Genomic DNA, 22699 nt, shown 5'->3' with positions numbered 1-22699 from the left:
GAGCAGTGAGGCTGGGCTAGCCATGATCTCCTCTGAGGCTGCTGCACAAGAGGCCTCTCTGTTGGCACCAGGCGCAGCAGCTCTGCTCTCAGCACTGCCCTGACTTCCCTCCAGGTGTACTTGTGCAGGTTTGGTGCAGCTGCAGGGTGTGAGCACAGACGCTGCGTCTACAGAGCTGCAGATTTAGCTGACTGCATCCAGGGGCTGAGTGGCTCACAGAAACAACAGCAAACCTCAGTGAACAAAGCCAAAACCAGCGTTCAGGTTTCTGAACAGAGAAGGCCAGATCTCTGTAGTGAAATCCACTCCATGATGATTGTGGAGACATTCTTGTCAGAGACAGCTGCTGGGAACTAGTCCCGCATCACCTCCAGTCCTGTTCTGATTTCATCCTGTGCTCTTTTTCATGTGCTTATTTTGGCATTTGGCTGCAAGCTGATGCTGCCTGGTCCATGTCTGCATTGACCACATCTGTGGGGCAGGTCCTCACCTGGTTCTCCCCACTTGCTCCACTGTGGTTCCTCACACTGCTCCCTCTCTGGGTCCAGACTGCAGCACTGTGAGTGTATGGGTGTTCCTGCAGGGACACAGCAGCCACCTGGTGACACAGTGGGATGTGTCCTAGCAGCACAGCTGACATGGAGACTTGGATGTCAGTCTTTGCTACCTAAGCAAAGCTATCTATATAAAACCCAATAGAAACCTTCTCCAACAGGCTTTCCCACCATAAGGGCCTGACAGTCCCTGTTCAAGCCACTCTTCTAACTTTTATGAAAGGCAGAAACTTGCAGGAGGAGTGAAGGATAAATGGAACAGAACTGCTTCTGGAAGCCCGGTCCCCATGTGCCTCGTGGAGCATGCGCCTCTCCTTGGCGTTGCTGTGGCTCCTTAAATCTTCCTAAAACCTTATCCTCTTAACAAGAGCATCTGCCTCGCTGCCATTCTCCGTGCCCCTCACGGTGCGCAGCACATGGCCGGGGAGCAGCATCCCGCAGCAGGCGCTGGAAGACGGATCGCAATCAGCAGAGGCATCGGCAGGCAGTGCCAGTAATTCAAACCATCCTGACCGTTCAGTGAACCCGAACCTGCTGACCTTGACAGCACGAGACAACAGCGGCCTCAGGAATCCCAACCTTTGCAGAGGCGTTGGCGGAGGACGGCTCGTGCTCCCTTCCGTTCTCTCCCTCTCCCCATTCGTATCACAGCAGCCAAAGGGCACAACAGGAAATCTTCTGTGCACCAATTAGCTCCTAATTTGGCTATCTCTGTGCTCCCAAGTCTGCATCAATGCAATATTAAGCATCACTTGCTGTTTATAGATGGAAATCATTCCCATAGAGGAGTGTCTTCTCGCACTAAAGCAAAACACTAAGCACCTTGTTCTCAGCCAGGGCCAGAGAGGACCCCTCCTCCTCCCTGAACGGGACTGCTGCTGTTTGAAAGGGAAGCTGGAGCTCTTTGCTTCCCTCAATGATAGCATCAGATCCTCCAGACTTGTTTCCCTGGATCCCAGGGGGAAGCAACAAGATCTCACCTACTGATTAGCTTGTGAGAATTCTGGCTGGGCAGAGGAGGGCAAGGAAGTGACAAGAGCAGGGCAGAGAGGCAGAAAAAACTTTGCGATTCATTTTGCCAAGAGAAAAATGCAGTTTGTGAACATGTTAAGAGCCTTTCAGGGAATACTGGATTTCCTCCAGCTACCTCTGAGGCTGCCAAGCATGCCTGCCACAAACAGCATTTTGTGCTTGCCTGCAGAGGCTAGGGTAAGCCCTAAGACCTGCACAGGGAGCACAGCTTCAATAGCAATAGATGACCTGGTAGAACCCAGCCAGTCAGACATGGCTACCTTCCATCATTCCTGAGGATGATCTTCCCACACATCAATAGGTACTAAATGCATTTCATGCCTTTTTAAATGTCAGTTTTGTCAAGGGGCCTAAAAATAATGCCTTAGGGCACATTTTTCCTTTGCTTTTGCATCCACCCAGGCATGTTGCAAGTTTAGATCCCATCAGGTTCAAGGTACAAAGTCCTCTACCCACACAGCAGCACAAACGCCTGACCGAGAGCTAGGTCTTGGATATCACATCTGCATTTCCATTTGGATGTGCAGTATGTCAGCATTTCTTTCTCTTACTGGTTCTGCCTTTGTTGAGATCTCAGTGGTGTTATTCTGTTTTTAAGCTAAGGGTCTGCGCTAGGACAGGCTCAGGAGGCATCTGATCAAACCTTAATGAGGTGGTTACTGTGTATGAAATGTCCATAAATTCTTGAGGTCCTTCCAGCCCTCTCTTAGATGTATTAGAAAAGGCCGTTAGAAAGGACAGGTACATTTCCATGTCTGGTTTCCCAAAGGAGCTGTTGGTTTTTCACTTTGGCTTTTGGCATCTAATGCATGATAAGGTAGACGTTGAGCACCGAAGTTGACCTTGCATGCAGATCAGATCTATTCTGGGTTTTGGGTGAACTTTACTAAATTTCAGTGAACTGGAAAACAAACCAACCACTGCCTCAAAGACACCTATGGCTCTCTTCTGCACAGCCTCAGTCTGTGAAACTCACTGCTACCAGTGACTGGGCCTCATACAGTTTGGAACACATCTCCAATATAAATATTACATAGGTCATACCACCGCACGGTCTTTCATATATCATTCAAATAATCAATGATTTATAGGTATTACAGGAACAAGCACATTCAGAAAAAGAATGTGCATGGTGCCAATCCAAGCTGATTGCAGCATATTGCAGGCCTGTAGCTCCTTCATTGTGTGGCACTTTATAATTACCCATCCTATATAATACATTGTTTATTAACCTTCTCATTCTGAAGATCTCATTTACTACTGAAATGTGGCTGACTCGGATGGACTGTGGCAGATGTTGAACAATACAGAGCATCAACATGAAATTTTGCTGTGCCATGTCCAAATGAAACCACAGGAGAATTAAGATATGCTGTGGGTAATCACTCAGGCTGGATTTTGTTCAGAACAGCCAGGTTAATGTCTGTACTCCTACAAAAAATGCCATGGGAATTTTAATGACTCTGAGTGATTGGAGCCTTTGTTTTATGGCACATCAAAAATGGCAGCTCTAAAAACACTCTGCTTGAGTACTGGTTTAGTGCTGAGTCAGAAGAGCTTCCACTAACATGATTCATTGACATCTGGCTCAGGGGTAGGCACGGCCTTCTTTGACTTGGAAGGTTAAGGTAAAAGCATGTGTGAGGGGAAAATAAGGTAGAATGAAAGGAAAGGAGAGTCTGGAGCAAGAGAGACAGAAGCAGATGAGGGATTCAGAAGCATGTTGGTCAGGGATCAGCCCAATGGAACCAAGCAGGCTAAGAAGGAATTTGTATTTTCTGGACTGTGCATTAGAGATGTGCATGGACTTATCCAGGTCTGCTGAGTCCTAGCACTGGTGGCCTCACTAACAGGTGCCAGCGGGCTCCACTGGGTTCTCAGGGGCCTCCAGGCCATAGGCAGTGGGGTTGGCAGGAACAGCCCAGCCCGTGTTCCCTCCCTTGTCTCTAGCGTTTCTGATGGCAGTGTTGATTTGCATGTCAGGCAAAGCACTGCTTGCAAAAAAAAAACCTTCCAGTGTGGCGGTGTCAGCGCTCGCTGTTGTTCGACAGTGTAAAATTAAATTAATAAAGCCCCCAACACAGGAAAACATAACAGGAAATTAATGGCCTTTACTGTCGCTCTGATGCAGTCATTTGCAACCCTGCTTTCCGCACCAAAGACTTCATAAATGCAAGCAGTTTCTCTAAACAAGCATAGTTAGGGCTGCATGCGATGTAATTTTTTGCGTTGCTTCTGTCCTTTGGAGCTAACAAAAGGCACCTGGTTTTGTGTGTGCTCACTAAGGGGGGGATCCTGATGAGAGGGAGCTCCCCAGCAAATCGCTTAGGAGGATGAGAGGAGGTAGCAAAGGCAGCCAGCATACACCAGCAGTGCTAAGCACATCTCAGCCCTGGCAGAGGGAATTGCAGGGCTCCCGGCGCCTGCCTCCCTGCCGCAGCTCTCCCTGAGCCTCTGCACTAAAGGCAGCGTGCTGGGCACCACAGCAGTATAAATCAGAGTAACCCTCCTGATAACTTTCAGGATGTGTAAATCAGTATAACCACTGAGTGCAGGAGACTTTAAAGATTTACACTAACTTGGGGATCTGGCTGGCTGTATGATAGTGTTGCTTGCTCTTCCGCCAACATAAACAAAGCAGATGTACTGGCTCCTGGAGGCAGCTGCATTTCTATCTGGCTAGCAGTTAAGCTTAGTAGTGCTAGCGAGAGATATTGGACCCACACTCCGTCCTTCATTACAATGGTATAAATCCCCAGTGACTCCTCTGAGGTAAGGGAATTGTTGCAGATTTACAGCAGCCTGAGAGCAGAATATGTGCCCTCACCTCCAGAACACCCTAAGGTCACAAAGCTGTGGTGACGGCTTGCACAGAAAGCACCAGCTTTGGCTCCCTGGGCTAGCACACCTCATCTGCACACCCGTACATGCTGTCATGCACGCTGTACATGCGTCCGAGGCAGCTGTTTGCAGACTAACACCTGGAAAGGCCTTTAGTGAAGCACTCAGTAAAGCTGGATGTGCTGATTATGCTATTACGTAAAGCTAGGTCTGCACAGACTTAGTTTCTCAGGGCCACATTTGCAATCACACATTCAGATGCTGTAGTAAATACATATGATTTTCATATGCATACACACACTCTCTTCCTTAAATGCACATTTGCATGCTCCCTTGATAATCCTAGACAGATCTGAGTACACACTTCATTACACATTTGCACACACAATTCATTTCATTTACATTCTCATTGAGCATTGCTGTTTTGCTCATGCGAGTCCTGCATTAATGCTGTGCTGCCCACCTCTGCTCCTCCTGATGCCTCTGTCCCACGCAGCCCCATGCTGCCTGGTCCTGGCACAGACCTCACTCCCTTGCAGGCACGCACTCTGCCCTGTGCCAGCAGCCTTCCTTGCTCACAATTCCTCACCTGATCTACACTCCAATTTCAAAACATAAAATGCCTTTGTTTCTGAACCTGTCTCCTCTGTGTACATAACAAATGCAATAGCATCCGTTTGCATACTCAGACTCAGGCTTGTGGATTCCCTCGAGCCAAATGGACACAGCAACCTAAACAAATGCAGAGCTCATGAAGACTGATAAACTTCCCTGAGGTGACAGTTTTCCAGCATGTCTTCCAGTGTCTCTGTTTCTGCAGGTTATTGTCCATAACCTGAACTCTTCCCATGTCTTTCACTGCTGCAGTGTGGATCTCTGATAATATTCCTTCCCCGCACATTGCTGGATCTTGCCAGCCCCTTCCATGCTCCGCTGTTTCTGTCCAGCACTTGCTTGGGATCTCTTCCACCTGATTTTGAGGTATCCTTCTCCCCACTAGTTCATTTATGGTAATCAAGCACAGCTCTTGCAGCACTAAGTCCTGAAACATGGAAATGACCTGTCTAGAGAGTATGCCTTCTTGCACCCTGCTCAAAGGACTGCAGAAATTATTCTGGAAGGAAATGGACACCAAATTTGGCAGCCTTCCTTTTTCCAAACCCTCCTGAGAGTTACCCAAGTGACTGATGGGAGCAGAGTATTGGATTAATAATCACTGTGGATGCAGATGGAGCACAACAGCCAGACTGGCCCAGCTTGCCCAAAGCAGGACATGTCGGCCATGTGCAAACGTGCAGTGTGCTCCCTCAGATGAGGTTCCTGTCCCTGCTGTCCCCCTCAGCCCCACTCACACAGGGTGCCCTGCTCCCGACAGCTGCCACCAGGCCAAGGCAGTGCGAGGGGCTGCGTGGGGCTGGCTGCTGTGAATGACAAGCGCCGGCTATTGATCGCGTTCTGAACTCGGCCCAGCCGATAGAAGGTAATTAATGACTCCATTTGCCTCAGTACCGAGGAGAACAATTGAGTTTGAAACTGCAACAACTGGCAGCGCAGTGAAGGGCCCCCGGGGGATGGACGGGAGAGATGCCTGACAGGCCGGGCTGCGCTGGGACACGGGGCACATCAGAGGGGGAAAAAAGAGAAGGGAGATTGGATAAAGGGAAGGAGCAGCCTTAACACAAAGCACAAAGGCTTGGGAAGGAGCAGCTCTTGTAGCAATGGGGCGGCTACCATTGAGTGGATCAGGGCTACCAGGCTATGTGCCATAGAGGGAGCAGAGATGCGCTAGTCTGCAGGAGAGGGTAGGGCCTGGCTGGGGCATGGAGTGCTGTTCTGACAGCCAGCTCTGCATCGCTGTGTCAGGCAGATGCATTTCCCTCAGAGGCTTTGCCAGGGAAATGGGTTCTGCTGTGTCCCCTGGCTGGCAGCTCTCATGCCCACCATATCACTTTTGCTGTGGCTGGGGTTTTATCGGGAGTGCTGCAGAACCCCAGCACTGGCCAGGGTTCCATAGGGCACCCACAGACATATCACCAGGGCAGCATTAGCCCTGCCCTGAGAACTGAACTCCATTTCCCTGCCTGCATGCCAGAAGCACAAGTTGTCATGACCTTCTGGAGTGCTTCTGTGCCACAGAGGTGCTCCCATGCCAGCACTACTAGGAGCTCTTCTACATTTCTGGTGGGGATGGTCCTGTCCAACCCTGAGCAAGGGTGCTTTCTGTATCCCCCAGTGCTAGAGGAATAGCTGTCTTGCTACAGCTTTGTACTATTTGTATGTGACGGTGGCTTTGGGCTTCCAGGCCTGGGAGCATCTCTTTGTTTGGAGCTTTCTTGTGGGCTCTGTCCCTGTGTCAGGTGTAGTTACAGTTGCTCCTGTGTCCTCTGGCAGAGGATTTCCTTGTTGTCTCTCAGGATACTTCTGTGACACCTGTGGAGCACTTCTGAGCCGTGTCAAAGGTTTATGCCGAGCGTTGGCTCTGCACCTTCCCTCCGCAGCCCCTTGAGAGGAGAAATGTTTCCTGTCATGCAATGCAAGGCCAGCCCTGATCATGCTGACAGCAGCTGTGTGCTCTTGTGAGGAACACAGTGACCGAGGCCATGGTTCACCTCTCAAGCTGTTTGTTACAAGCCTCCTGATTTAACAGAGAGGTGCCTATGTCACAGTATTGCAGAGGTTCCTGTGCCAGTAAAAGGGGACTGGGAAAAGTGATGCCACTCCCCAGTGGCAAAGCTAGTGCAGTTCCCTACTTCCAGATTCATCCAGCAGCAGAAAACTTGCTTCACCACAGCTCTCCTCCCAAGAGCTTCTTCGGCAGATTCACCTCTTCCCCAAAGTCCTCTCTGTTCATTACTGCCACCTTTGCTCACACCTCTACAATTGCCAGCTCCCATAATTGGTGTATTGTGGTATCTAAGGCTTCTCCTGAAAATCCAGCTCACGGGCCATGTGCTTAGATAAGAACAACAGTTTTGATCTATAAAAACAAAGATAGGTTTCTGTCCCTTGCAGATGAAAAAATGAAAACACAACATCTACAGATTTTGACATCATAGAACAAATACAGGGGATTTACAGTCCTTTGGTTTTGAAGAAAATATAATGATCCGTGACTGTGAAAGTCTCAGCATTAGCAACACAAGGCCTATAAATCTGTCCTGTGGGATCATCTCTGTGAAACTTCTTCTGCTTCATAACTAGAATCCTATATGCACAAGTCATATTACTGCTCTGTGACATTTGGGATTTGTGTGCCCTATCACCATTAAGCCCAATACTACTGCAAGCTGTTTAGACAAGGTTCACCTCTAGGAAGCCCACAGTCCTCCGTCAAAAGTTTCTTCCCTCCTGTAGATTTTAAGGCTGACCTGCCTAAGCTATGACATGGTGCTTCCCACCTCCAAAGCTTCTCCTTAAACTTGAGCACTGCCATTCTCCTTACAACTTTTTTACTCCCCTTATCTATTCTCTTGTGTCGATCACTCTGCTTCCCTATCTAACCCCCTTCTCCTCCCTTCATCCTTTTCCTTCATTTCCCACTGATTTTACAGGCCACTTCTTATCAGCCGGTCCTTGGTGTGCCAAATGCACATAGGCATAGGCACACACACACACACAAACAAATAAATAAATAAATAAAAAGGTCAGTGAGCAGAGCAGCAATAACCCCTAAAACAGTACTATCAGAGGGACATGATTGATCAATTGAATTCCATAGCAGCTGAAAAATGTGGGATTAAGTAGTGTATTATACGCACAATGAGTTGAGGCATGATGTTCATTTCAAGTTCATTTCGCCAGCCCTCTGCCACCAGATCAGGCAATCAATAGGGGCAGCAGATATCATATATCACCTCTCTCCGTGCTAGGGAGAGAGCACCATAATCTCTCGCAAATTTAGAGTGACAGATTTGTCAAGATCTGAAGGGCCTCTGAATAAATGAAGGAAAAGAGACTCCTACAGCGACTTGGGAAAGCTGTAGTTTCAGCTCCTTCACACAAAGGCATGGCCCGTGCACAGAAAGGGACATGTGTGCACAGGGCTCAGCAGGCAGACAGGGATCGTAAATGTAATTGCACGTGTGCACAAACCTGACCAAACATGCAGGGTAACCCACTCAAGGTAAAATCTGGTTTACTGATAGTCAGCGCAAGCTCACTCACACCAAATGCCATGCATGTTGTAGGGCTGCCATCCTTGGAGACCAAATACGACCTAAACCAGCCACCTCACACAAATGGCTGCTCAGGCATGTACGGCGATGCAGAACCTAGAGCATCTCAGAATCACAGCCTACTGCAGAAACACCTATGTGTATTAATGGCATGCACAATCAGGCACACTAACTGGCAAGTGGAAAAATCCTCAAAGGAAACAGCTTCACCAGCTGCACACAGGTTATGGCAAGCCATGATAGAGAAACATCCATTTTTTTCTGAGACTGGACATGGCAGTTCTGTGGCAGCTTTCCACAGGCAGGACTGGAGAGCAGTGCCTACTGGAGTTAGCAGTGTGACTCTCAGGTACCCTCATCCTCCGAACAGCTGTCCTTGCAGGAATAGTCCAGTCTGTGTAATGCCCACTGCAGACTGCACTAACAGTGCAATCCAGCCAGCCAAGCCGTTGCTTTGTTTTCTCTTAGACAAATATGTCGTAAACACCAGATTTCAGAAATTTCCCTTGTGCAAATAAGACTGAAGAGAGGAGAAAATGTCAGGAATCAGAGCCGGTAAGCTTTGCTCTGGTTAGGGGTGGAAAAGAAAGAGAAGGGGAGGCTCGAGGGAAGGCTGCTGGCTGGGACAAATCAATATGTAATATTTTCTATGGTCTTGAGAGTGGTACTGTACTACGTTACTGTATATAATGTACTATTGATTATATCATATCATATAATCACCTATAAACGGATATATCTCATAGCCAGAAGGCAGCGGGCTCGGTTATTACTCTGGGCCACCAGATGGGCATTACCCATGCCAGGAAAATACCCATCTTAGCACCATCCGTGAGCTAAAAGTGGAGCAGCAGAGTGGCATGGTTCTGGCCATTGCACAGTGAATGCCACTCCAGGCTTGCGGGAACACTGCCTGGCCATGAGCACACTCACAGGCACAGGGAGGAGGGAAAAGGTCTACACAGAACCCTCAACCACTTCCTTGCAGGGCAGAAGGTTTCAGAGATTCACAGACTAAAAGACACTGAAAGAGGCTAAAGTATGAGGAACAATAATGAAAAAGCAGAAAGGTAATTGTAATGTAAGTGGGAGAACCTGATCTTTGTTTAGACAGGGTTATCAGACAGCCAGGATTGTGTCTGATGAAACAGCAGGCAGAGATTCTGCATGGAGGGTATGGAGATATATCAGCATGGGTGAGACAGAGGACTATAACTGGTCACACCAAAGTTAGACCAAGGGGTGATAGCACAAAGATACTCAGCACAGTTGGAGAAGATTATAATGAGCAGACTTGCCTCAGATGAGATGAAGGATTATGACAAAGGAAGATTCACTTCAGCTGGGACAGGAGGTTATAACAGACAGACTCACCTTGGATGTGACAGATGCTAATAGCAGGAGACTCACTCACTTCAGATAAAAAGGGGTTATAACAGAGATAAATGCACCTCATTTGAATTGGGGGATAACAGGGAAAAAAAAACAGGTGGGTGATAAGATGGTTTATCACAGGGAAAGCTTCACTTTGGATGTGATTCACTTTGGGGCAGGACATTTATAATGGACTCATCTCAGAGGGATGAAGGGGCTCTTACAGACATGGGATGGCACAGCGGAGACCGAGACATCTGGAAGGTGACAGAGGCACTGCAGGGAGATTAGGTTGTTCTAGAGGGCTGCTGCAGAGACAGAGATGCATTTCTGGTAATGCTTCTACCAAAAAAGGGGCTTTTTTTTTCCTAGGAAGAAAAAAGGGTTGTAAGGAAGGCCGATTCCCAGTAAGGAATACAATAAGCAACACAGTAATTCATTTTAGGTAGAAAAGGGGGGGCTCTCACAGACAAAGATTCACATATTTTAGGAGGGAGTTTTATAACTGAGATATGGGTTGTGATAAATTATGAGCTAATACATAGCAGAATGGGACAGAGATCATAACAGAAAGTAATATATGTTGTATTGGACAGAGTGTTCCATAGCTTCTCTGTTGAAACATGGAGTCGGGTACAGGATTATCCATGTTACCCAAGGGGTTGAAAAATCCATCTGGGATACGACAGGCCATAATCAGATGAGAAGGAAACTGTAATGGAGATACAGCTTGTATTGGAAGTGGGAAGTTACAACACAGACTGCTCCCTTCCAGACTGCAGTAGAGGACTTTCTCCATTTCAGGCTTCCTCAGCCCTCTGCAGTGCAAGCCCACCCTCAGCACTCTAGATTTTCTGTGAACTGCCTCTCTGGTAGCCTCCTAGCGATGCTAATCGCTGTGCTTTGCTCCCATTTTATGCTCAGCACTGGAGATTTGGCAATTTTTAACACTGAAAATCAGTGGAACCGCAACTCATCTCTGAGCTGAGCACCATTCTCCACAGCCTCGCTCACACCAGGCACGAGCATCCCATGGAGAAGGCCAGCAGCCAGAGCAGACAGAAGGGGCTTCCCAGCCCACAGCCGGCCCCCTGGAGCAACACAGCTCCGTGTGCAGCACAGGGCCCCTCTCCTGCTGCCCTGTTCTTGCCCGCACCCGCTGCCGCCCCGTGCCAGGGCGCTGCTAACTCCCTGTTTTCTCTGTCTGTGCCCTGCAGATGTGTCCGAGGGCTCTGTTCCCAACGGAGACTCCCAGAGCAGCGTGGACAGTTTGCGGAAGCACCTTCGTGGCGACACTTTCACCCAGCAGCAGCTGGAAGCTTTAGATCGAGTTTTTGAGCGTCCTTCTTACCCTGACGTCTTTCAAACATCAGAGCACATCAAATCTGAGCAGGTGAGGGCCCGGCCTGGCAATGCGGACCTGTAGGCGTCTGTAGGGTGATGGCAGGGAGATTCCCTCACCAAAGCCCCTCTCTCTTTCCTCACCCCCTTCTCTCACACTGCCCTGTCACTGCACATACGTCACATTCATATTTTACAGCACTTTCCACTTGTAAATGTATCACTGTGCTGATGCACGCATGGTCACAAACCGTCTCCCATCCTGAACTTGCCATCCACATGCATGGTGCTCTCCCTAAACTCAGCTCCTCTCCTGGCACAGTCACTTAGCACACACACACACATGCTCTGTGATAGCCACGAATGCCAGCAGGGCACGGCACAGCACAGGAGCTCTCACACTCTCACATCACACAGGAGCAGTGAGTCGCAAGCTTTACTCGGGCTTGGAGCGTTTTCTCTGTCGGCCCAAGGCTGAGACTTGACTCCCATCTCCAGCCCAGTTTTCTGCACTTCTGCAGCACTGCCCCCCTTTCCCTGCCTCCCCCGCTCTCCCGGCCTTTTATCCCAAAAGCTGTTTGTCTTAATAAAATGAAAATCAAAAGTCTTTTTAAACCGCCCCAAGCCATAAACCAACAAAGGAAGAGAAGGAGAGGTTGGCTGTGGACTCCCTTCATCCCAGAGTCCCTGGGTTTATTACAATGAATAACCTTTATTTACTTTCATTAGACTATTAAGCACCAGCACAGTCATTTTTCCCCCTGAAACTCTGAGCAGGGCCCATAAAGCAAATCCGAAGCCTAATTGAGTTCATTTTAATTTCTCTCCGATCACAGCGAATTACTCTGGTGATAAATCAGGGGGCAGGCTCACCCCCAGTAGAAGGCCTAATTTGCAGCTAATTACAAAACTGATTTCTACAGGAAGATCAATACGAGAAGGAATTGGAAATGACGAGGCAGTCCTAGGCAGGCAGGGATGGGGCGGGGAGGGGGCAGCGTGCGGGGAGCCTGCTGCAGGAGGGGGAGACGTGGGGAGGGGGCTGGGGAAGCGCCTGGAAAAAACACAGCAGAAAGAGCAGAAAATCAGTTTTAATTTAACGTAATATTAATCAGAGCAACTTTTCCTGCTGTTCTGTAGCCTTCCCGGTTTCTCCAGCTCCCGCGTCTGGTCCGGAGGCTGCCACAATAAAAAGGCAATTACCAGAGCCTTTCGGACAGGACACCCTTTCAGATTCAATGGCTCTCCCCCTCCCACCCTTCTGTTAGCCATGTGGCTCCCCCCTCCCCAATTTCATACCCCAGTGCACAGAGTGACAGAGGCAGAGGATGAGGCTTCTTTGTTTGTTTTTAAAGAGCTAGGCAGGGCAGCGGCACAGGGGACAGAGCTGGCTGCAAGGGGCCGGCACCGGCTGCTTCCTTCAGCCCCACATCCCAGTCATGCCACGGCCATCTTCTGCCCCAAGTGTCCTTGTCACCGGGGCAAACATCTCCCCTTTGTCCCCCCTGAGCTTGTATAGGTGGGCCCATAGAAATGTCGGCCATGTCACAGAAATGGAAGCAGATCCCATGCCCAGCCTGACCCCTCATCCCCTCCACAGCAACACGCAGGAGGGTGGAATAGCTCATCCCAGGTCCCCCGCCTGCAGCCCTCTTGTCACTTCATCTTCTCCATTTCCTCCTCCTCCTCCTCTTCCATCTGTGCAGGGGTTTGCATCTCTCCTCTTCCTCCCTCCCATCTGTACACTGCTCCCTTTCTCTCGGCGCATCAATAGCAAGCTGTCTTTCTCCTCTCTTCCCCAGGGTAATGAGTACTCCCTCCCAGCTCTGACCCCTGGTCTCGATGAAGTCAAATCAAGTCTATCCACCTCTGCTAACCCAGACCTGGGGACAAATGTGTCAGGACCCCAGACGTACCCTGTGGTGACCGGTAAGCTGCCTGACCAAACAGCAGAACCAAGCTTTTAATTTATTTCCCTCATCACCATTAGCTTCTGCTTTTTCTGCTAATACAAGATACCCCTCTCTGGCAAATCTGGACAGAGACAGAAAGACTGTGGAGGAAGTTAGGGGCCAAGGGAAGCTTGCAATTCAGTGTTGGCATTACGGGGTACACCTAGATGTGCCCAGGTGTGACTCACAGACAGGCATCCCTGAGTGTGAAGCCAGCACTTGTATGCCCCCTGGCTTAGAGATGGCTGCTGGAGAAGCACAGCTATGTCCACATGTGCACTGTGACTTTTCCCTCTGTGTCTGTGAATGAGAGGTTCATAGTTCACCTATGCATTTGGTTTTCTTGGGAGAAATACTAATTTAAGTTTTCTTTAGCCCTGGCATTTGGAATGGGCGTTGCAAACTAAGTACTGAGGTCTGCTGAACTATGACTGTGACTTCTGTAAGGCCAGGAGTCTCTAACAGCAGCTGGCAAAAGAAGGTTGTTCACAGCCGCCCTCCTTCCCTTACTTGTGGGCACATGAAATCCAGGTGTGGCTGGGAGGGAAGAAATCATAGCAAGTGCAAGGCAGCAGAGGAACTGGGATGGCAGAAGTAGGAGGCAATTTGGGCAGCTGCTGCTCCACAGACACTTCCTCTGCTGGTGGCATCAGCCAGCCTGGTGACACAGCACTCCCTGTTAGATGGCCTAGCTCATGCATGTCTGAGCTGAAAGGAAACGCTCTGCTACCAAAGCCCCTTCTTCTAAAGCTTCAGTTGCTGCTGCTCTCTCTCATACGCTGCGCTTCTCCTAAGTCGCTCAAGCAGCCAGCGAGGCCCAAGGGATTTGCCCCTCTTTGATATTTCCCTCTTGCCTTACAATCACTGTGGCCCCTCCAGAAATCTCACAGTATAGTTGACAAGTAAGTTATGGCAGAGATATAAATCTTTGTTGCCTCTTGGCCCAAAAGCAGGCCTCTGGTGGCCCAGAACAAACAGCAGTGGAGTTTCTAGCTCAGTTTTTTTTTTTTTCTTGTAGAAGCTGCAGCTAATAGCATTATTGCCGAGGCGGGCTGATTGATCAGCAAATGCTGAGCAAAGGGATGATGTTGCATGTAACATTTGGCTACCAGGAACTTTGAGACCAGGCAGGATCAGTAGCAGCTATCCTAGATAGAATCATAGAATCATTACAGTTGGAAAAGACCTCTAAGTTCATCTAGTCCAACTGTCCACCTACTACCAATGTTGCCCACTAAACCATGCTCCTTAGTACCACATCTACCCATCTTCCTTGAACACCTCCTGGGACGGTGACTCTACCACCTCCCTGGGCAGCTCATTCCAGTGCCTGAGCGCTCATTCAGAGAAGTTTTTCCTGAACCTCCCTGGTACAACTTGAGGCCATCCCCTCTTGTCCTATCACTATTATTCAGGAGAAGAGGCCAACCCCCACCTCGCCACAACCTCCTCTCAGGGAGTTGTAGGGGGCAATAAGGGCTCTCCTGAGCCTCCTCTTCTCCAGACTGAGCAATTCCTCAGACATTCCTCATAAGTCCTGTGCTCCAGTCCCTGCACAGCTTTGTTGTCCTTTTCTGAACGTGCTCCAGGGCCTCTATGTCTTTCTTGTAGTAAGGGGTCCAAAACTGAAGACTCCCCCACTCAAGACTCTGCCTCACAAGGCAAAGACAGAGGATCCAGTGTGAGGTCTGCAGGATAGCATGGAGCGCCATGTGGAGGTGAACTGCGTATTTAGGAACTGCCTAGAATGCTTGACACCACTGACTTCTCAAGGCCTTTTCTGCTATCAGGCTTGACCCAGGATCCTTGTAGCCAAACAGTTTCTTAGCTAACCAGAGAATGGCTTAGCTATGGCAAAACTGTTTCATCTTTCTTTGTATTCGCATGTGCAAGAGAATACTCAGCTGGTGTCTGCCTACCATTTAGCAGATCTACAACTCTTACAGGAAACACTTCCCTCTGCAAGGGGGGCAAAGCCAGCAGGAGAGCAGCACTGCCCTTCCTTCATGGAATGCAGATTCCCTTAGCTGGACTGAAAGGTGAGGTGCCTACAATCACAATTTAATATTCAGTAGGGCCATTAAAGTAATCTTTTTCAGTCCTCCTTTCTAAGACATGGAGCATTTCAAGCTACTGACATTGTAACTGAATTTCTGAAGGCTGGGGACACTGCACAAGCTTTGTACATGACTCTCTGAAAGGAACAGGAGGAGACAGATTTGGGCCCATAGAAGAGGCTGTGGGCTGTGGCAGAAAGTCTCCTCTTTGTCCCCCACATCCTGTGCCATCCCCACCCTGCTTCCTGCACAACTCCCAGCTCGGCTCAAGAATATCCCCATCTGATCCATCTGGATCCAAGAGTGAGAAAAGTTCATTTCAAACCCAGCTTGACATTCCCAGGTGGCAACTTAGTGCTAACATCTCAATCTGTATGCAACATTTCAATCAGCGCAGAGTAACAAAAGCAGAACTATTAGCGCTGGGAGATGTTCACTGGTGGTAATGATGGGGAAACTCAGAAGGTGGAAATGAAAAGGGAAAAAAGACTCTCAACACCCTGAAAAGCAGTGGGGAAAGAAGGGAAGAGGATTTTTCCTCTACACTTAGGCCAGGATCCAATGTTTGGATTAATGGTGCCATTACCCAAGAAAGGACTTCAGATAATGTTCATTCTTAAAATGTTTTTGTTGGCAATTAAATGGTTGCAATTATTGATCTTCATTGATCCAGTATCCCTGATTTGCGTAATCTATTAAAGATGAATGATTCATGATATGTTGCTGTGGGGATGGGCAGTGCTTTAAGGAAGGACCAGAGAGGTGAGGAACTCAGGGCTGCCTCCTGATCTACCTCTGGGCAGGGGCCAAGAAAGAGGCTGGGAATTCACAGCTCCCCCTCTCAAGAAGGGATATTGGCATCATAGTGAGTACTGAATTGCTGGCTGCCTGGTTTGCTACTGTATTGTCAGCTCTGAATGCATCTCTGCTCCTGTCCCAAGTGATATCTGAAACAAATCCACCCATACAGCGTACAAATTCTGCGTGCAGTTATTTCAGGACGAAAGAATGTTTCCCCAGCTCAGTCTTCCCAGGCAGAAAAGGTATCACTAGCTCTTTCCAAACCAAAGCTGTCTGACACCAGATTCTTGCCCTTTCAGAAGACCTTAGAGAAAGTCCTCCTTTCTCTGGCTCATGACTAGTATGCCTAAGCACATCCTCTCAGCTCTCACAGGTCTAAGAACATGCCCCTCCAAACATCAAAACCTCAGTAATGAGTAACTGAAGTATTAAGTACAGATGATGCTAAAATCCCTGTAGCTGTCTGCGTGCTTCATAGAACTGAGAGCTAGAAATGCTGGCTGCCACCTCCCTAACATGCAGGAAAGCCCTCCCCAAAGTCCTAGTCATCAAGTTCTGGTCATACAAACTCACTAGGACAGGAAACACGTTTCCACTGCCCTTTACAGAGAACAGACTGCAGGCATTTGCAACTTTTACATGAAGTACCAGAAAGAAAGCTCTTAAAAGCTGCTTGAGAACATTGTCTCATCTCTTCCTGCACAGGCAAGTCAGTGAGCCAGCTCCACCTTGCCTCGTGTTGCATGTCTCTGACAGTCAAACTGGCAGAGTTCCTGACACTTTCTCGGGCAGTACCTTTGGATACCAGTCAGGTTTCTCAGAAGCGAAGACCCGAAGTTAAACATACCAGTCTAAGGCACGTACATGCAGTTGAATACTAAGACAAGACATCTGTTGATCAGAGATTTTCTATTTCAGTTATTTCTGTTGAAAGCAAACAGATCAGGCAGTATAAATCTCTGCATGGCTAGGCAAACGCAGAAAACTTCAGTAGCTTCCCTTTGTCCAGCACTTTGCACAGGTCTTTGATTTCTGGGAAGTACTCAGCAGCTAACAGCCCAGAGGTGAGCAGAGGAGAATCTCAGCTTTTAGTCACTGGCAACAGGAGTACTTTAAAAGCAGAAACTGTTTACAGAGCCTACAATCCTTTGAGATCCATCTTTAAATACCACTGGAAGTTGTGTCTTTTGGAATATATGTGCCTGAAGTAAGGTATCTTCAAACCAGACTTAGTTCTGGAGACTTGGGTTAATAGCTGTGAACAAAGTCCTTTCCCACTCCACAGGCTAGCCCAGAGGCTATCCAGCAGAAAGGCAGCACTGTGGGAAATCAAATACAATGGACTTAATTAAATCCTGGCAGTTTTAACTAAATAGACTTCGTTTTCTAGCCCACTGCAACAGTGTGATCTACAAAGAGGAGTGAGGCAAAAGCCCAAGAAAAGAAAGCAAAAAAAAAAAATCAACACATCACCAACTTCTAACATTGACTGCAACAGGAATATGTGTGCACTCCTCTTCCTGCGAGGAAGTTTATGAGCTCTTCTGTGCCATGGTTAGTCTCTATAAGCAGGAACAGGTACAGTTTAAAATCTTTATCACTCACCAAACTGGCTATCAGGTTCTGTATGGAAAATGTTTCCTTTTCACTGGGAAATACATTTTTCCCAAGAAAAACAAATATTATCCAGGGTGAGAAATAATGAAAACAACCACTCATGAGGTGTCAGACAAAGGCACCAAACAAGCACAGATTCCATAGGTCTCACTTTCTGCCAGGTCTTATCTCTGGCATGGGATCAGAATTTTTCACATTACGTCAATGTTTAAAATTCAGTTACTATTTTCAACATGAATGTATGCAAAAATAATTCTAGTTATTGGATCGAAGGCTACTTGATATGTCTAAAAGTCATGCAAAAACAGCAGTTAAACAGCACCTGAAAGTTTTAAGAAAGTTGAGATGCTAAGCACGGAGAAATGGCTGGCTAGACACCTGGGTCCAAAGTTTTCTGAAATGATAAACCATCTTTTGAGGACCTTACCCTCCTGCAAGGTGAAAAGATAATATTTCCTTCGTTTCAGGTTAGTGAGTGAACTGAAGAGAATTTTGTTCTGTTCAATAACCAGGTCATTCAAAACTAAGAAACAAACTAGGATTTGAAAAAGCAAGAACATTTGTTTTCCTCTGTCACTGAGTGAATTAAACTTGGTTTGAAAGGATGAGATCTATTAGTTCTAAAATCAGGTTCTATAATCACTTCAATTTCCTCCATATATATATATATATATCTTTTCCTTCATTTAACAAGTCATTTTTAATGCAAAACCTGCTTAGAAAGGCTTGCCTTTTTTTGTTCCAGTATATTTGGGAAGTCAGGAAACTTACGGTCATTTTATATAATTAGCACGAATAAATTGCAAATACTGTTTTTAATTGAATTCTAATTTCCATTCAAATACAACTTGACACAAATCACACAGAAAAAAAAGTTAATAATCTAATAAAATAATAATATGGACTCATCATTCATTATTTTCCCATATAATAGTATGTAAAGACAAATTACGTTTAACAACATAATTGCTTAAATAAATGTGCACAGATGCAGTTCACCTACTTAGCAAGAAATGAAATAACCACGCTTACTGTAAATTTTGTATTTGTCTAAATACTTACTATCATCCTAAAATTCAGCCTTTTAGAAAAGAGCCAAATAGTGCAAATGTAAAACTGGTTAATCCAGCTTGCTTTTTTCAATAATGATTGAAACTGACCATTAAACTCAGTTGTACTTTTATTGTTACACTGAGAGGGGGTTCATTCCTTGTTCATAATGGTGAAAATTTCTACTTGCTCTGATTTCCTTCAGCTTCTGACACCACTGAGCAACAGCTCTGGTGAAGGCTTGAATGAGCTGACTCAAGACTTCTGTAACAAACTGCCAAGGGCCACGCACTGGCTTTGGTGATGGTGAATCCTCCAGATGCAGACCAGCAGCCTGCTGCTCATTACTGGCTACAGCAGCCAAGCAGCCTGTTAGGCACATCTCTGGCTGCCCCAGTGTCCCAAAAATGGAATATGATAATCACTCACATGGCTGCTGTGTGATTGTTATGATCCCGCATAAAGGAATAATAAAGGAGACATTTTCTGTGAGGATGGAAATGTGCCAAATAAGCACATAGAATTGCTGCAGATGAGGGACAGAGAGGATGAGGAACGACACTGAGTTCCATATTCTGCACTTCTGAAGTCAGTCTTGCTTCTGCAAGGAGGCTGCAAGCCTCTACTTAAGTTGAGGAAGTGGCAAAAGTAGGTGTTCACAGGGCCTCCAAATCTCATCAACTGTTTCCCTTATCTAAAAAGAGATAATATCTTCTCATCATGTTAAGGAATTTGGAACAGCAAAAGGCGTTACTACTATTCCCTGAGACCAAATGGCTGAGGGTGATGGATGATCAGATGAATGATCCCTGGAACTGACAGAAATAGCAGGGGGAAACAGGAATCACATGAACTATTACCAGGTTTCCAATGGAAGCTTCACTAACAATAACTTTATGATGCTGAAGAAGGCAGCTCATGGACCTGAAAGCACAGTGAACTGAGGAACCCAGAAATGGATGGGACCGAAGGAAATAATGCCTTCCTTAATTAGCATAAGTGCTACAGCAAGAGCAGTCAATTGGCAATCCCTGTCCAATTTCCTTAGCAAGGGGTGGCATTCAGGCTGCCACGCGCTGTGACAAAAAGGGACTTCCTTTATAGAGACGAGTTACACAGTCTTCCCAACAATTCAGTTTCTGCCTTTTCTTTTGAGGCTGAATGAAGGAACAAATAAGTTTGGCTATGATGAAAATTTCAGTGATGTAGATATGTGCTCACTGACAGCAAAGACTGTGCTTTATATCTGAGTTAAGCAACAGCTGTCAGCAGATGTTAATAACTTTTGATCTCCATCAACTCTATTGGATTTAACCAGGCCAGCTGCTTGTACAATTAAAATTGTCCACTTCAGTCTTTCAGAGAAATGGAGAGCTTAGGGCAACCTTTGGCCCTTCTTCGTAGGGGTAGGATTACCCTGGACTCCCCAGGAAGATCTATCCAATTTTCTGATCAGCAGACTATCCTTGTGATGAAAGTTGGGGAGACACCTATTTGTTGTATGAACTGCATGAAAAAATAATGTGCTCTGTTCTATTTTTTCAAAAATATATATATTTCAAAAGCATTTTGTTTAAGATGTAACATTCAAATCCCTGCCCACCAGGGAACGTGAGCATATGCTTCACTTAAGGTGGACTGCAATCTGTAAATGCAACACCCAAATGGGCTGGGGCACAAGAAAGGGGACAACAGTATGAACTCGCTGAACTTGTGTGTGCCAAAGGTACAGGAACAACTTCTTCCCTCTGACTTTGAAGTGCATCTTCCTCTATCAGCTCCCTCTGCAAACAAATGTAGTTAGAGCCATGGAAAGTTGACTTCAGTGGAGTTCTCGAATGACTGACATTAACAGTATTCAACCAGTTTCAAAGATCAAGTTCAGGTCATAGGTGCACTGGCAGCTCCATGTTTAGCTAGGTATGATGGCTATGGAAGGTCAGTTTCTCTCTGAAGTAACAGACAGAGGTAGCATGTCAGATTACATGGAGAGCAGCAATTAATTAGGATCAGATGAAAAACACAGAATTCACAGAATTGTAGGATTCAGTTTTGTAAAAAATGGGGTACATGGGTTTAAAAATTTGACATCGTGGTGTCAACAGTTTTCATTTTCTTGGAAAGCAATCCAAGAACAATCCTTTCAATCCTTTTTTTTTTTTTTTTTTTTTTTTTTCCTTTAAGCATATATTTAATCAACCCACAAGTTAAGTATTGGGCTAGGAATCTGGGTGGACCTTGCAGAAACTAAATAAAACCCGTATGTGAAAAACTTATTCTCCAGTCAGCATGAGTTTAAAGAGAAGGCAAGAAATGCACAATGAGAAGTACATTAATTTTTACATATTTTCTAGTTGCTCTAGCAAAGGCCTGCTACTAGTACAGAGAAAGAAAGCAAAATAAGATGATTTTTATATTCAGTGCTACTTGCATAATGCTCTTGCAAAATAAAGCTAGGAAAAGTGGTTCTTTTGACATAGTTAGACAGCAAAAGTCAAGACAGGCTGTGTTGGTCCAGTCTGGTCTTCTGCATGACTTTTCTGAGGCAACATTCTCATATGAGATGAAGCAATGCAACTCCACAGACTGTAGTGTAAATGCACAGTTTATGAACACTGAGAACCCCATCCCATTCTGCTTACCACAATGAAACCTTTCTAAGGAATTCATTAGCACAGGGGAAATGTAAATATGGAAAACTTCAGTGGTGGGTACAAGCAAAGGGTTCAAAACCACCTGAGATAAGGTTCAGCTTTGACACGGGCTTCCTGCATGACCTTGTGTACATCTTCTCTGTGCTGAGTTCCTCACAGATTAAACTGATCCCTGGGGGATGCCGTAAGGGTACGTGCTCCAAAGAGTATGAGGCACTGAGATCATGAAAATATTTTAGAAAAGCAGGAAAAGGTGAAGGACTCTAAACACTAACAAGACCGTGTGCAGTGTTGTCAAGTGGGTGCACACAAGCCAACTCTTCTGTAAGGATGTGCCATCCTGATATTCTTCCTTTACTGCAAAGAAAAGGAGCTCTAAAGGCAGCTAGCTTATCTTCCAGGAAACCAGCAGTGAAAAGCAAGCTGCTTATCTAGTCCTGTGAACCCCCCTGCTTCTTTCCCTTCAGCAGCAGAGAGCACGATAAAAGCTGAGATGAGTCTCTGTAGGAACCCAAAGCTGTGAATCTTCCTCTCACCCTGTCTGGCCAAAATCCCTTCATTCGCAGGGGGAATTTAGGCCAGAGATTACCGGTTCTAGCTCTCCGCCAGAATAACAGAGGAGAGGGTTAGCAAGGAAGAAAAACAGCCATAACTCAGCAAGTACAGTCAGAAAGAAAGGAGCTGGAGATGCAGAAAATATGTAGTCCTCTGCTATGTTTCCAGCTATATCCCCACCCTGCTGACCCTTTCAGATTTCCCCCACTATGACACTGGGTGATATTTGTTTGCTTAGAAAGAAGGCTACTATGTACCTTTTAGAAGAAAGGAGCCTGGAAGATGAATAGCTTTCTGCTCCCTTGGAGAAGGGCTGCACCTCATCCCATCCCCCACCATCTGCAGGTCCAGTTCCATATTAGTAAGACACTGTTAGATATCCTGGGATCCCCAGTACCATCTCACCAAGGGAGACTCAGAAGTGCCAGGAGAGCTGGCTTGCAGGCCCTAGCAGGACCTGGGACTGGAAAGGCCAAGTACAGAGCTTCTTTTCCTGTTCTCCATCCCATATACAAAAAAAATAATTAGAGACAGGAGAAAATTAGAAGTAAAAACAAAATCGGTGCAGCTGAAGTTTGAGATGGTTAAAATGAAAAATGGGACTGTGTCACTCATAAGTGGATAGATAGATCAATCAATTGATCTCGTCTGTACTGACACAGTTTGAAGCTATAATTCACTGCTGGGGCAATTATT

General features: G+C 46.6%; 1 protein-coding gene and 1 long non-coding RNA gene across 7 annotated transcripts in view; one reads left to right on the top strand and one right to left on the bottom strand.

The window, feature by feature from the left end:
* The window catches only part of LOC116234478 (uncharacterized), a 317267-nt gene that overhangs the window by 173758 nt on the left and 120810 nt on the right, over positions 1-22699 (bottom strand). The gene's annotated exons all lie outside the window — the stretch shown is intronic.
* LOC116234474 (paired box protein Pax-2-A-like) overlaps positions 1-22699 on the top strand; it is a 41151-nt gene that overhangs the window by 3212 nt on the left and 15240 nt on the right. For 2 of the 5 annotated variants that reach the window (XM_090145116.1, XM_090145117.1), the window contains exon 1: positions 12674-13246. In XM_090145116.1, the coding sequence (XP_090001242.1) occupies positions 12757-13246 (490 nt within the window). In that variant the 5' untranslated portion in view covers positions 12674-12756. Of the gene's footprint in view, positions 1-11193; positions 11370-12635; positions 13247-15215; positions 15309-22699 lie in introns of those variants that run through there. The other 3 variants (XM_090145119.1, XM_090145118.1, XM_090145120.1) reach the window with 3 other exon arrangements.

The sequence above is a fragment of the Phasianus colchicus genome, chromosome 8 (genome assembly GCF_987193195.1).
Source record: "Phasianus colchicus chromosome 8, bPhaCol1.hap1.1, whole genome shotgun sequence".
NCBI lineage: Eukaryota > Metazoa > Chordata > Aves > Galliformes > Phasianidae > Phasianus > Phasianus colchicus.
This window is presented reverse-complemented; position numbering and strand designations above follow the sequence as displayed.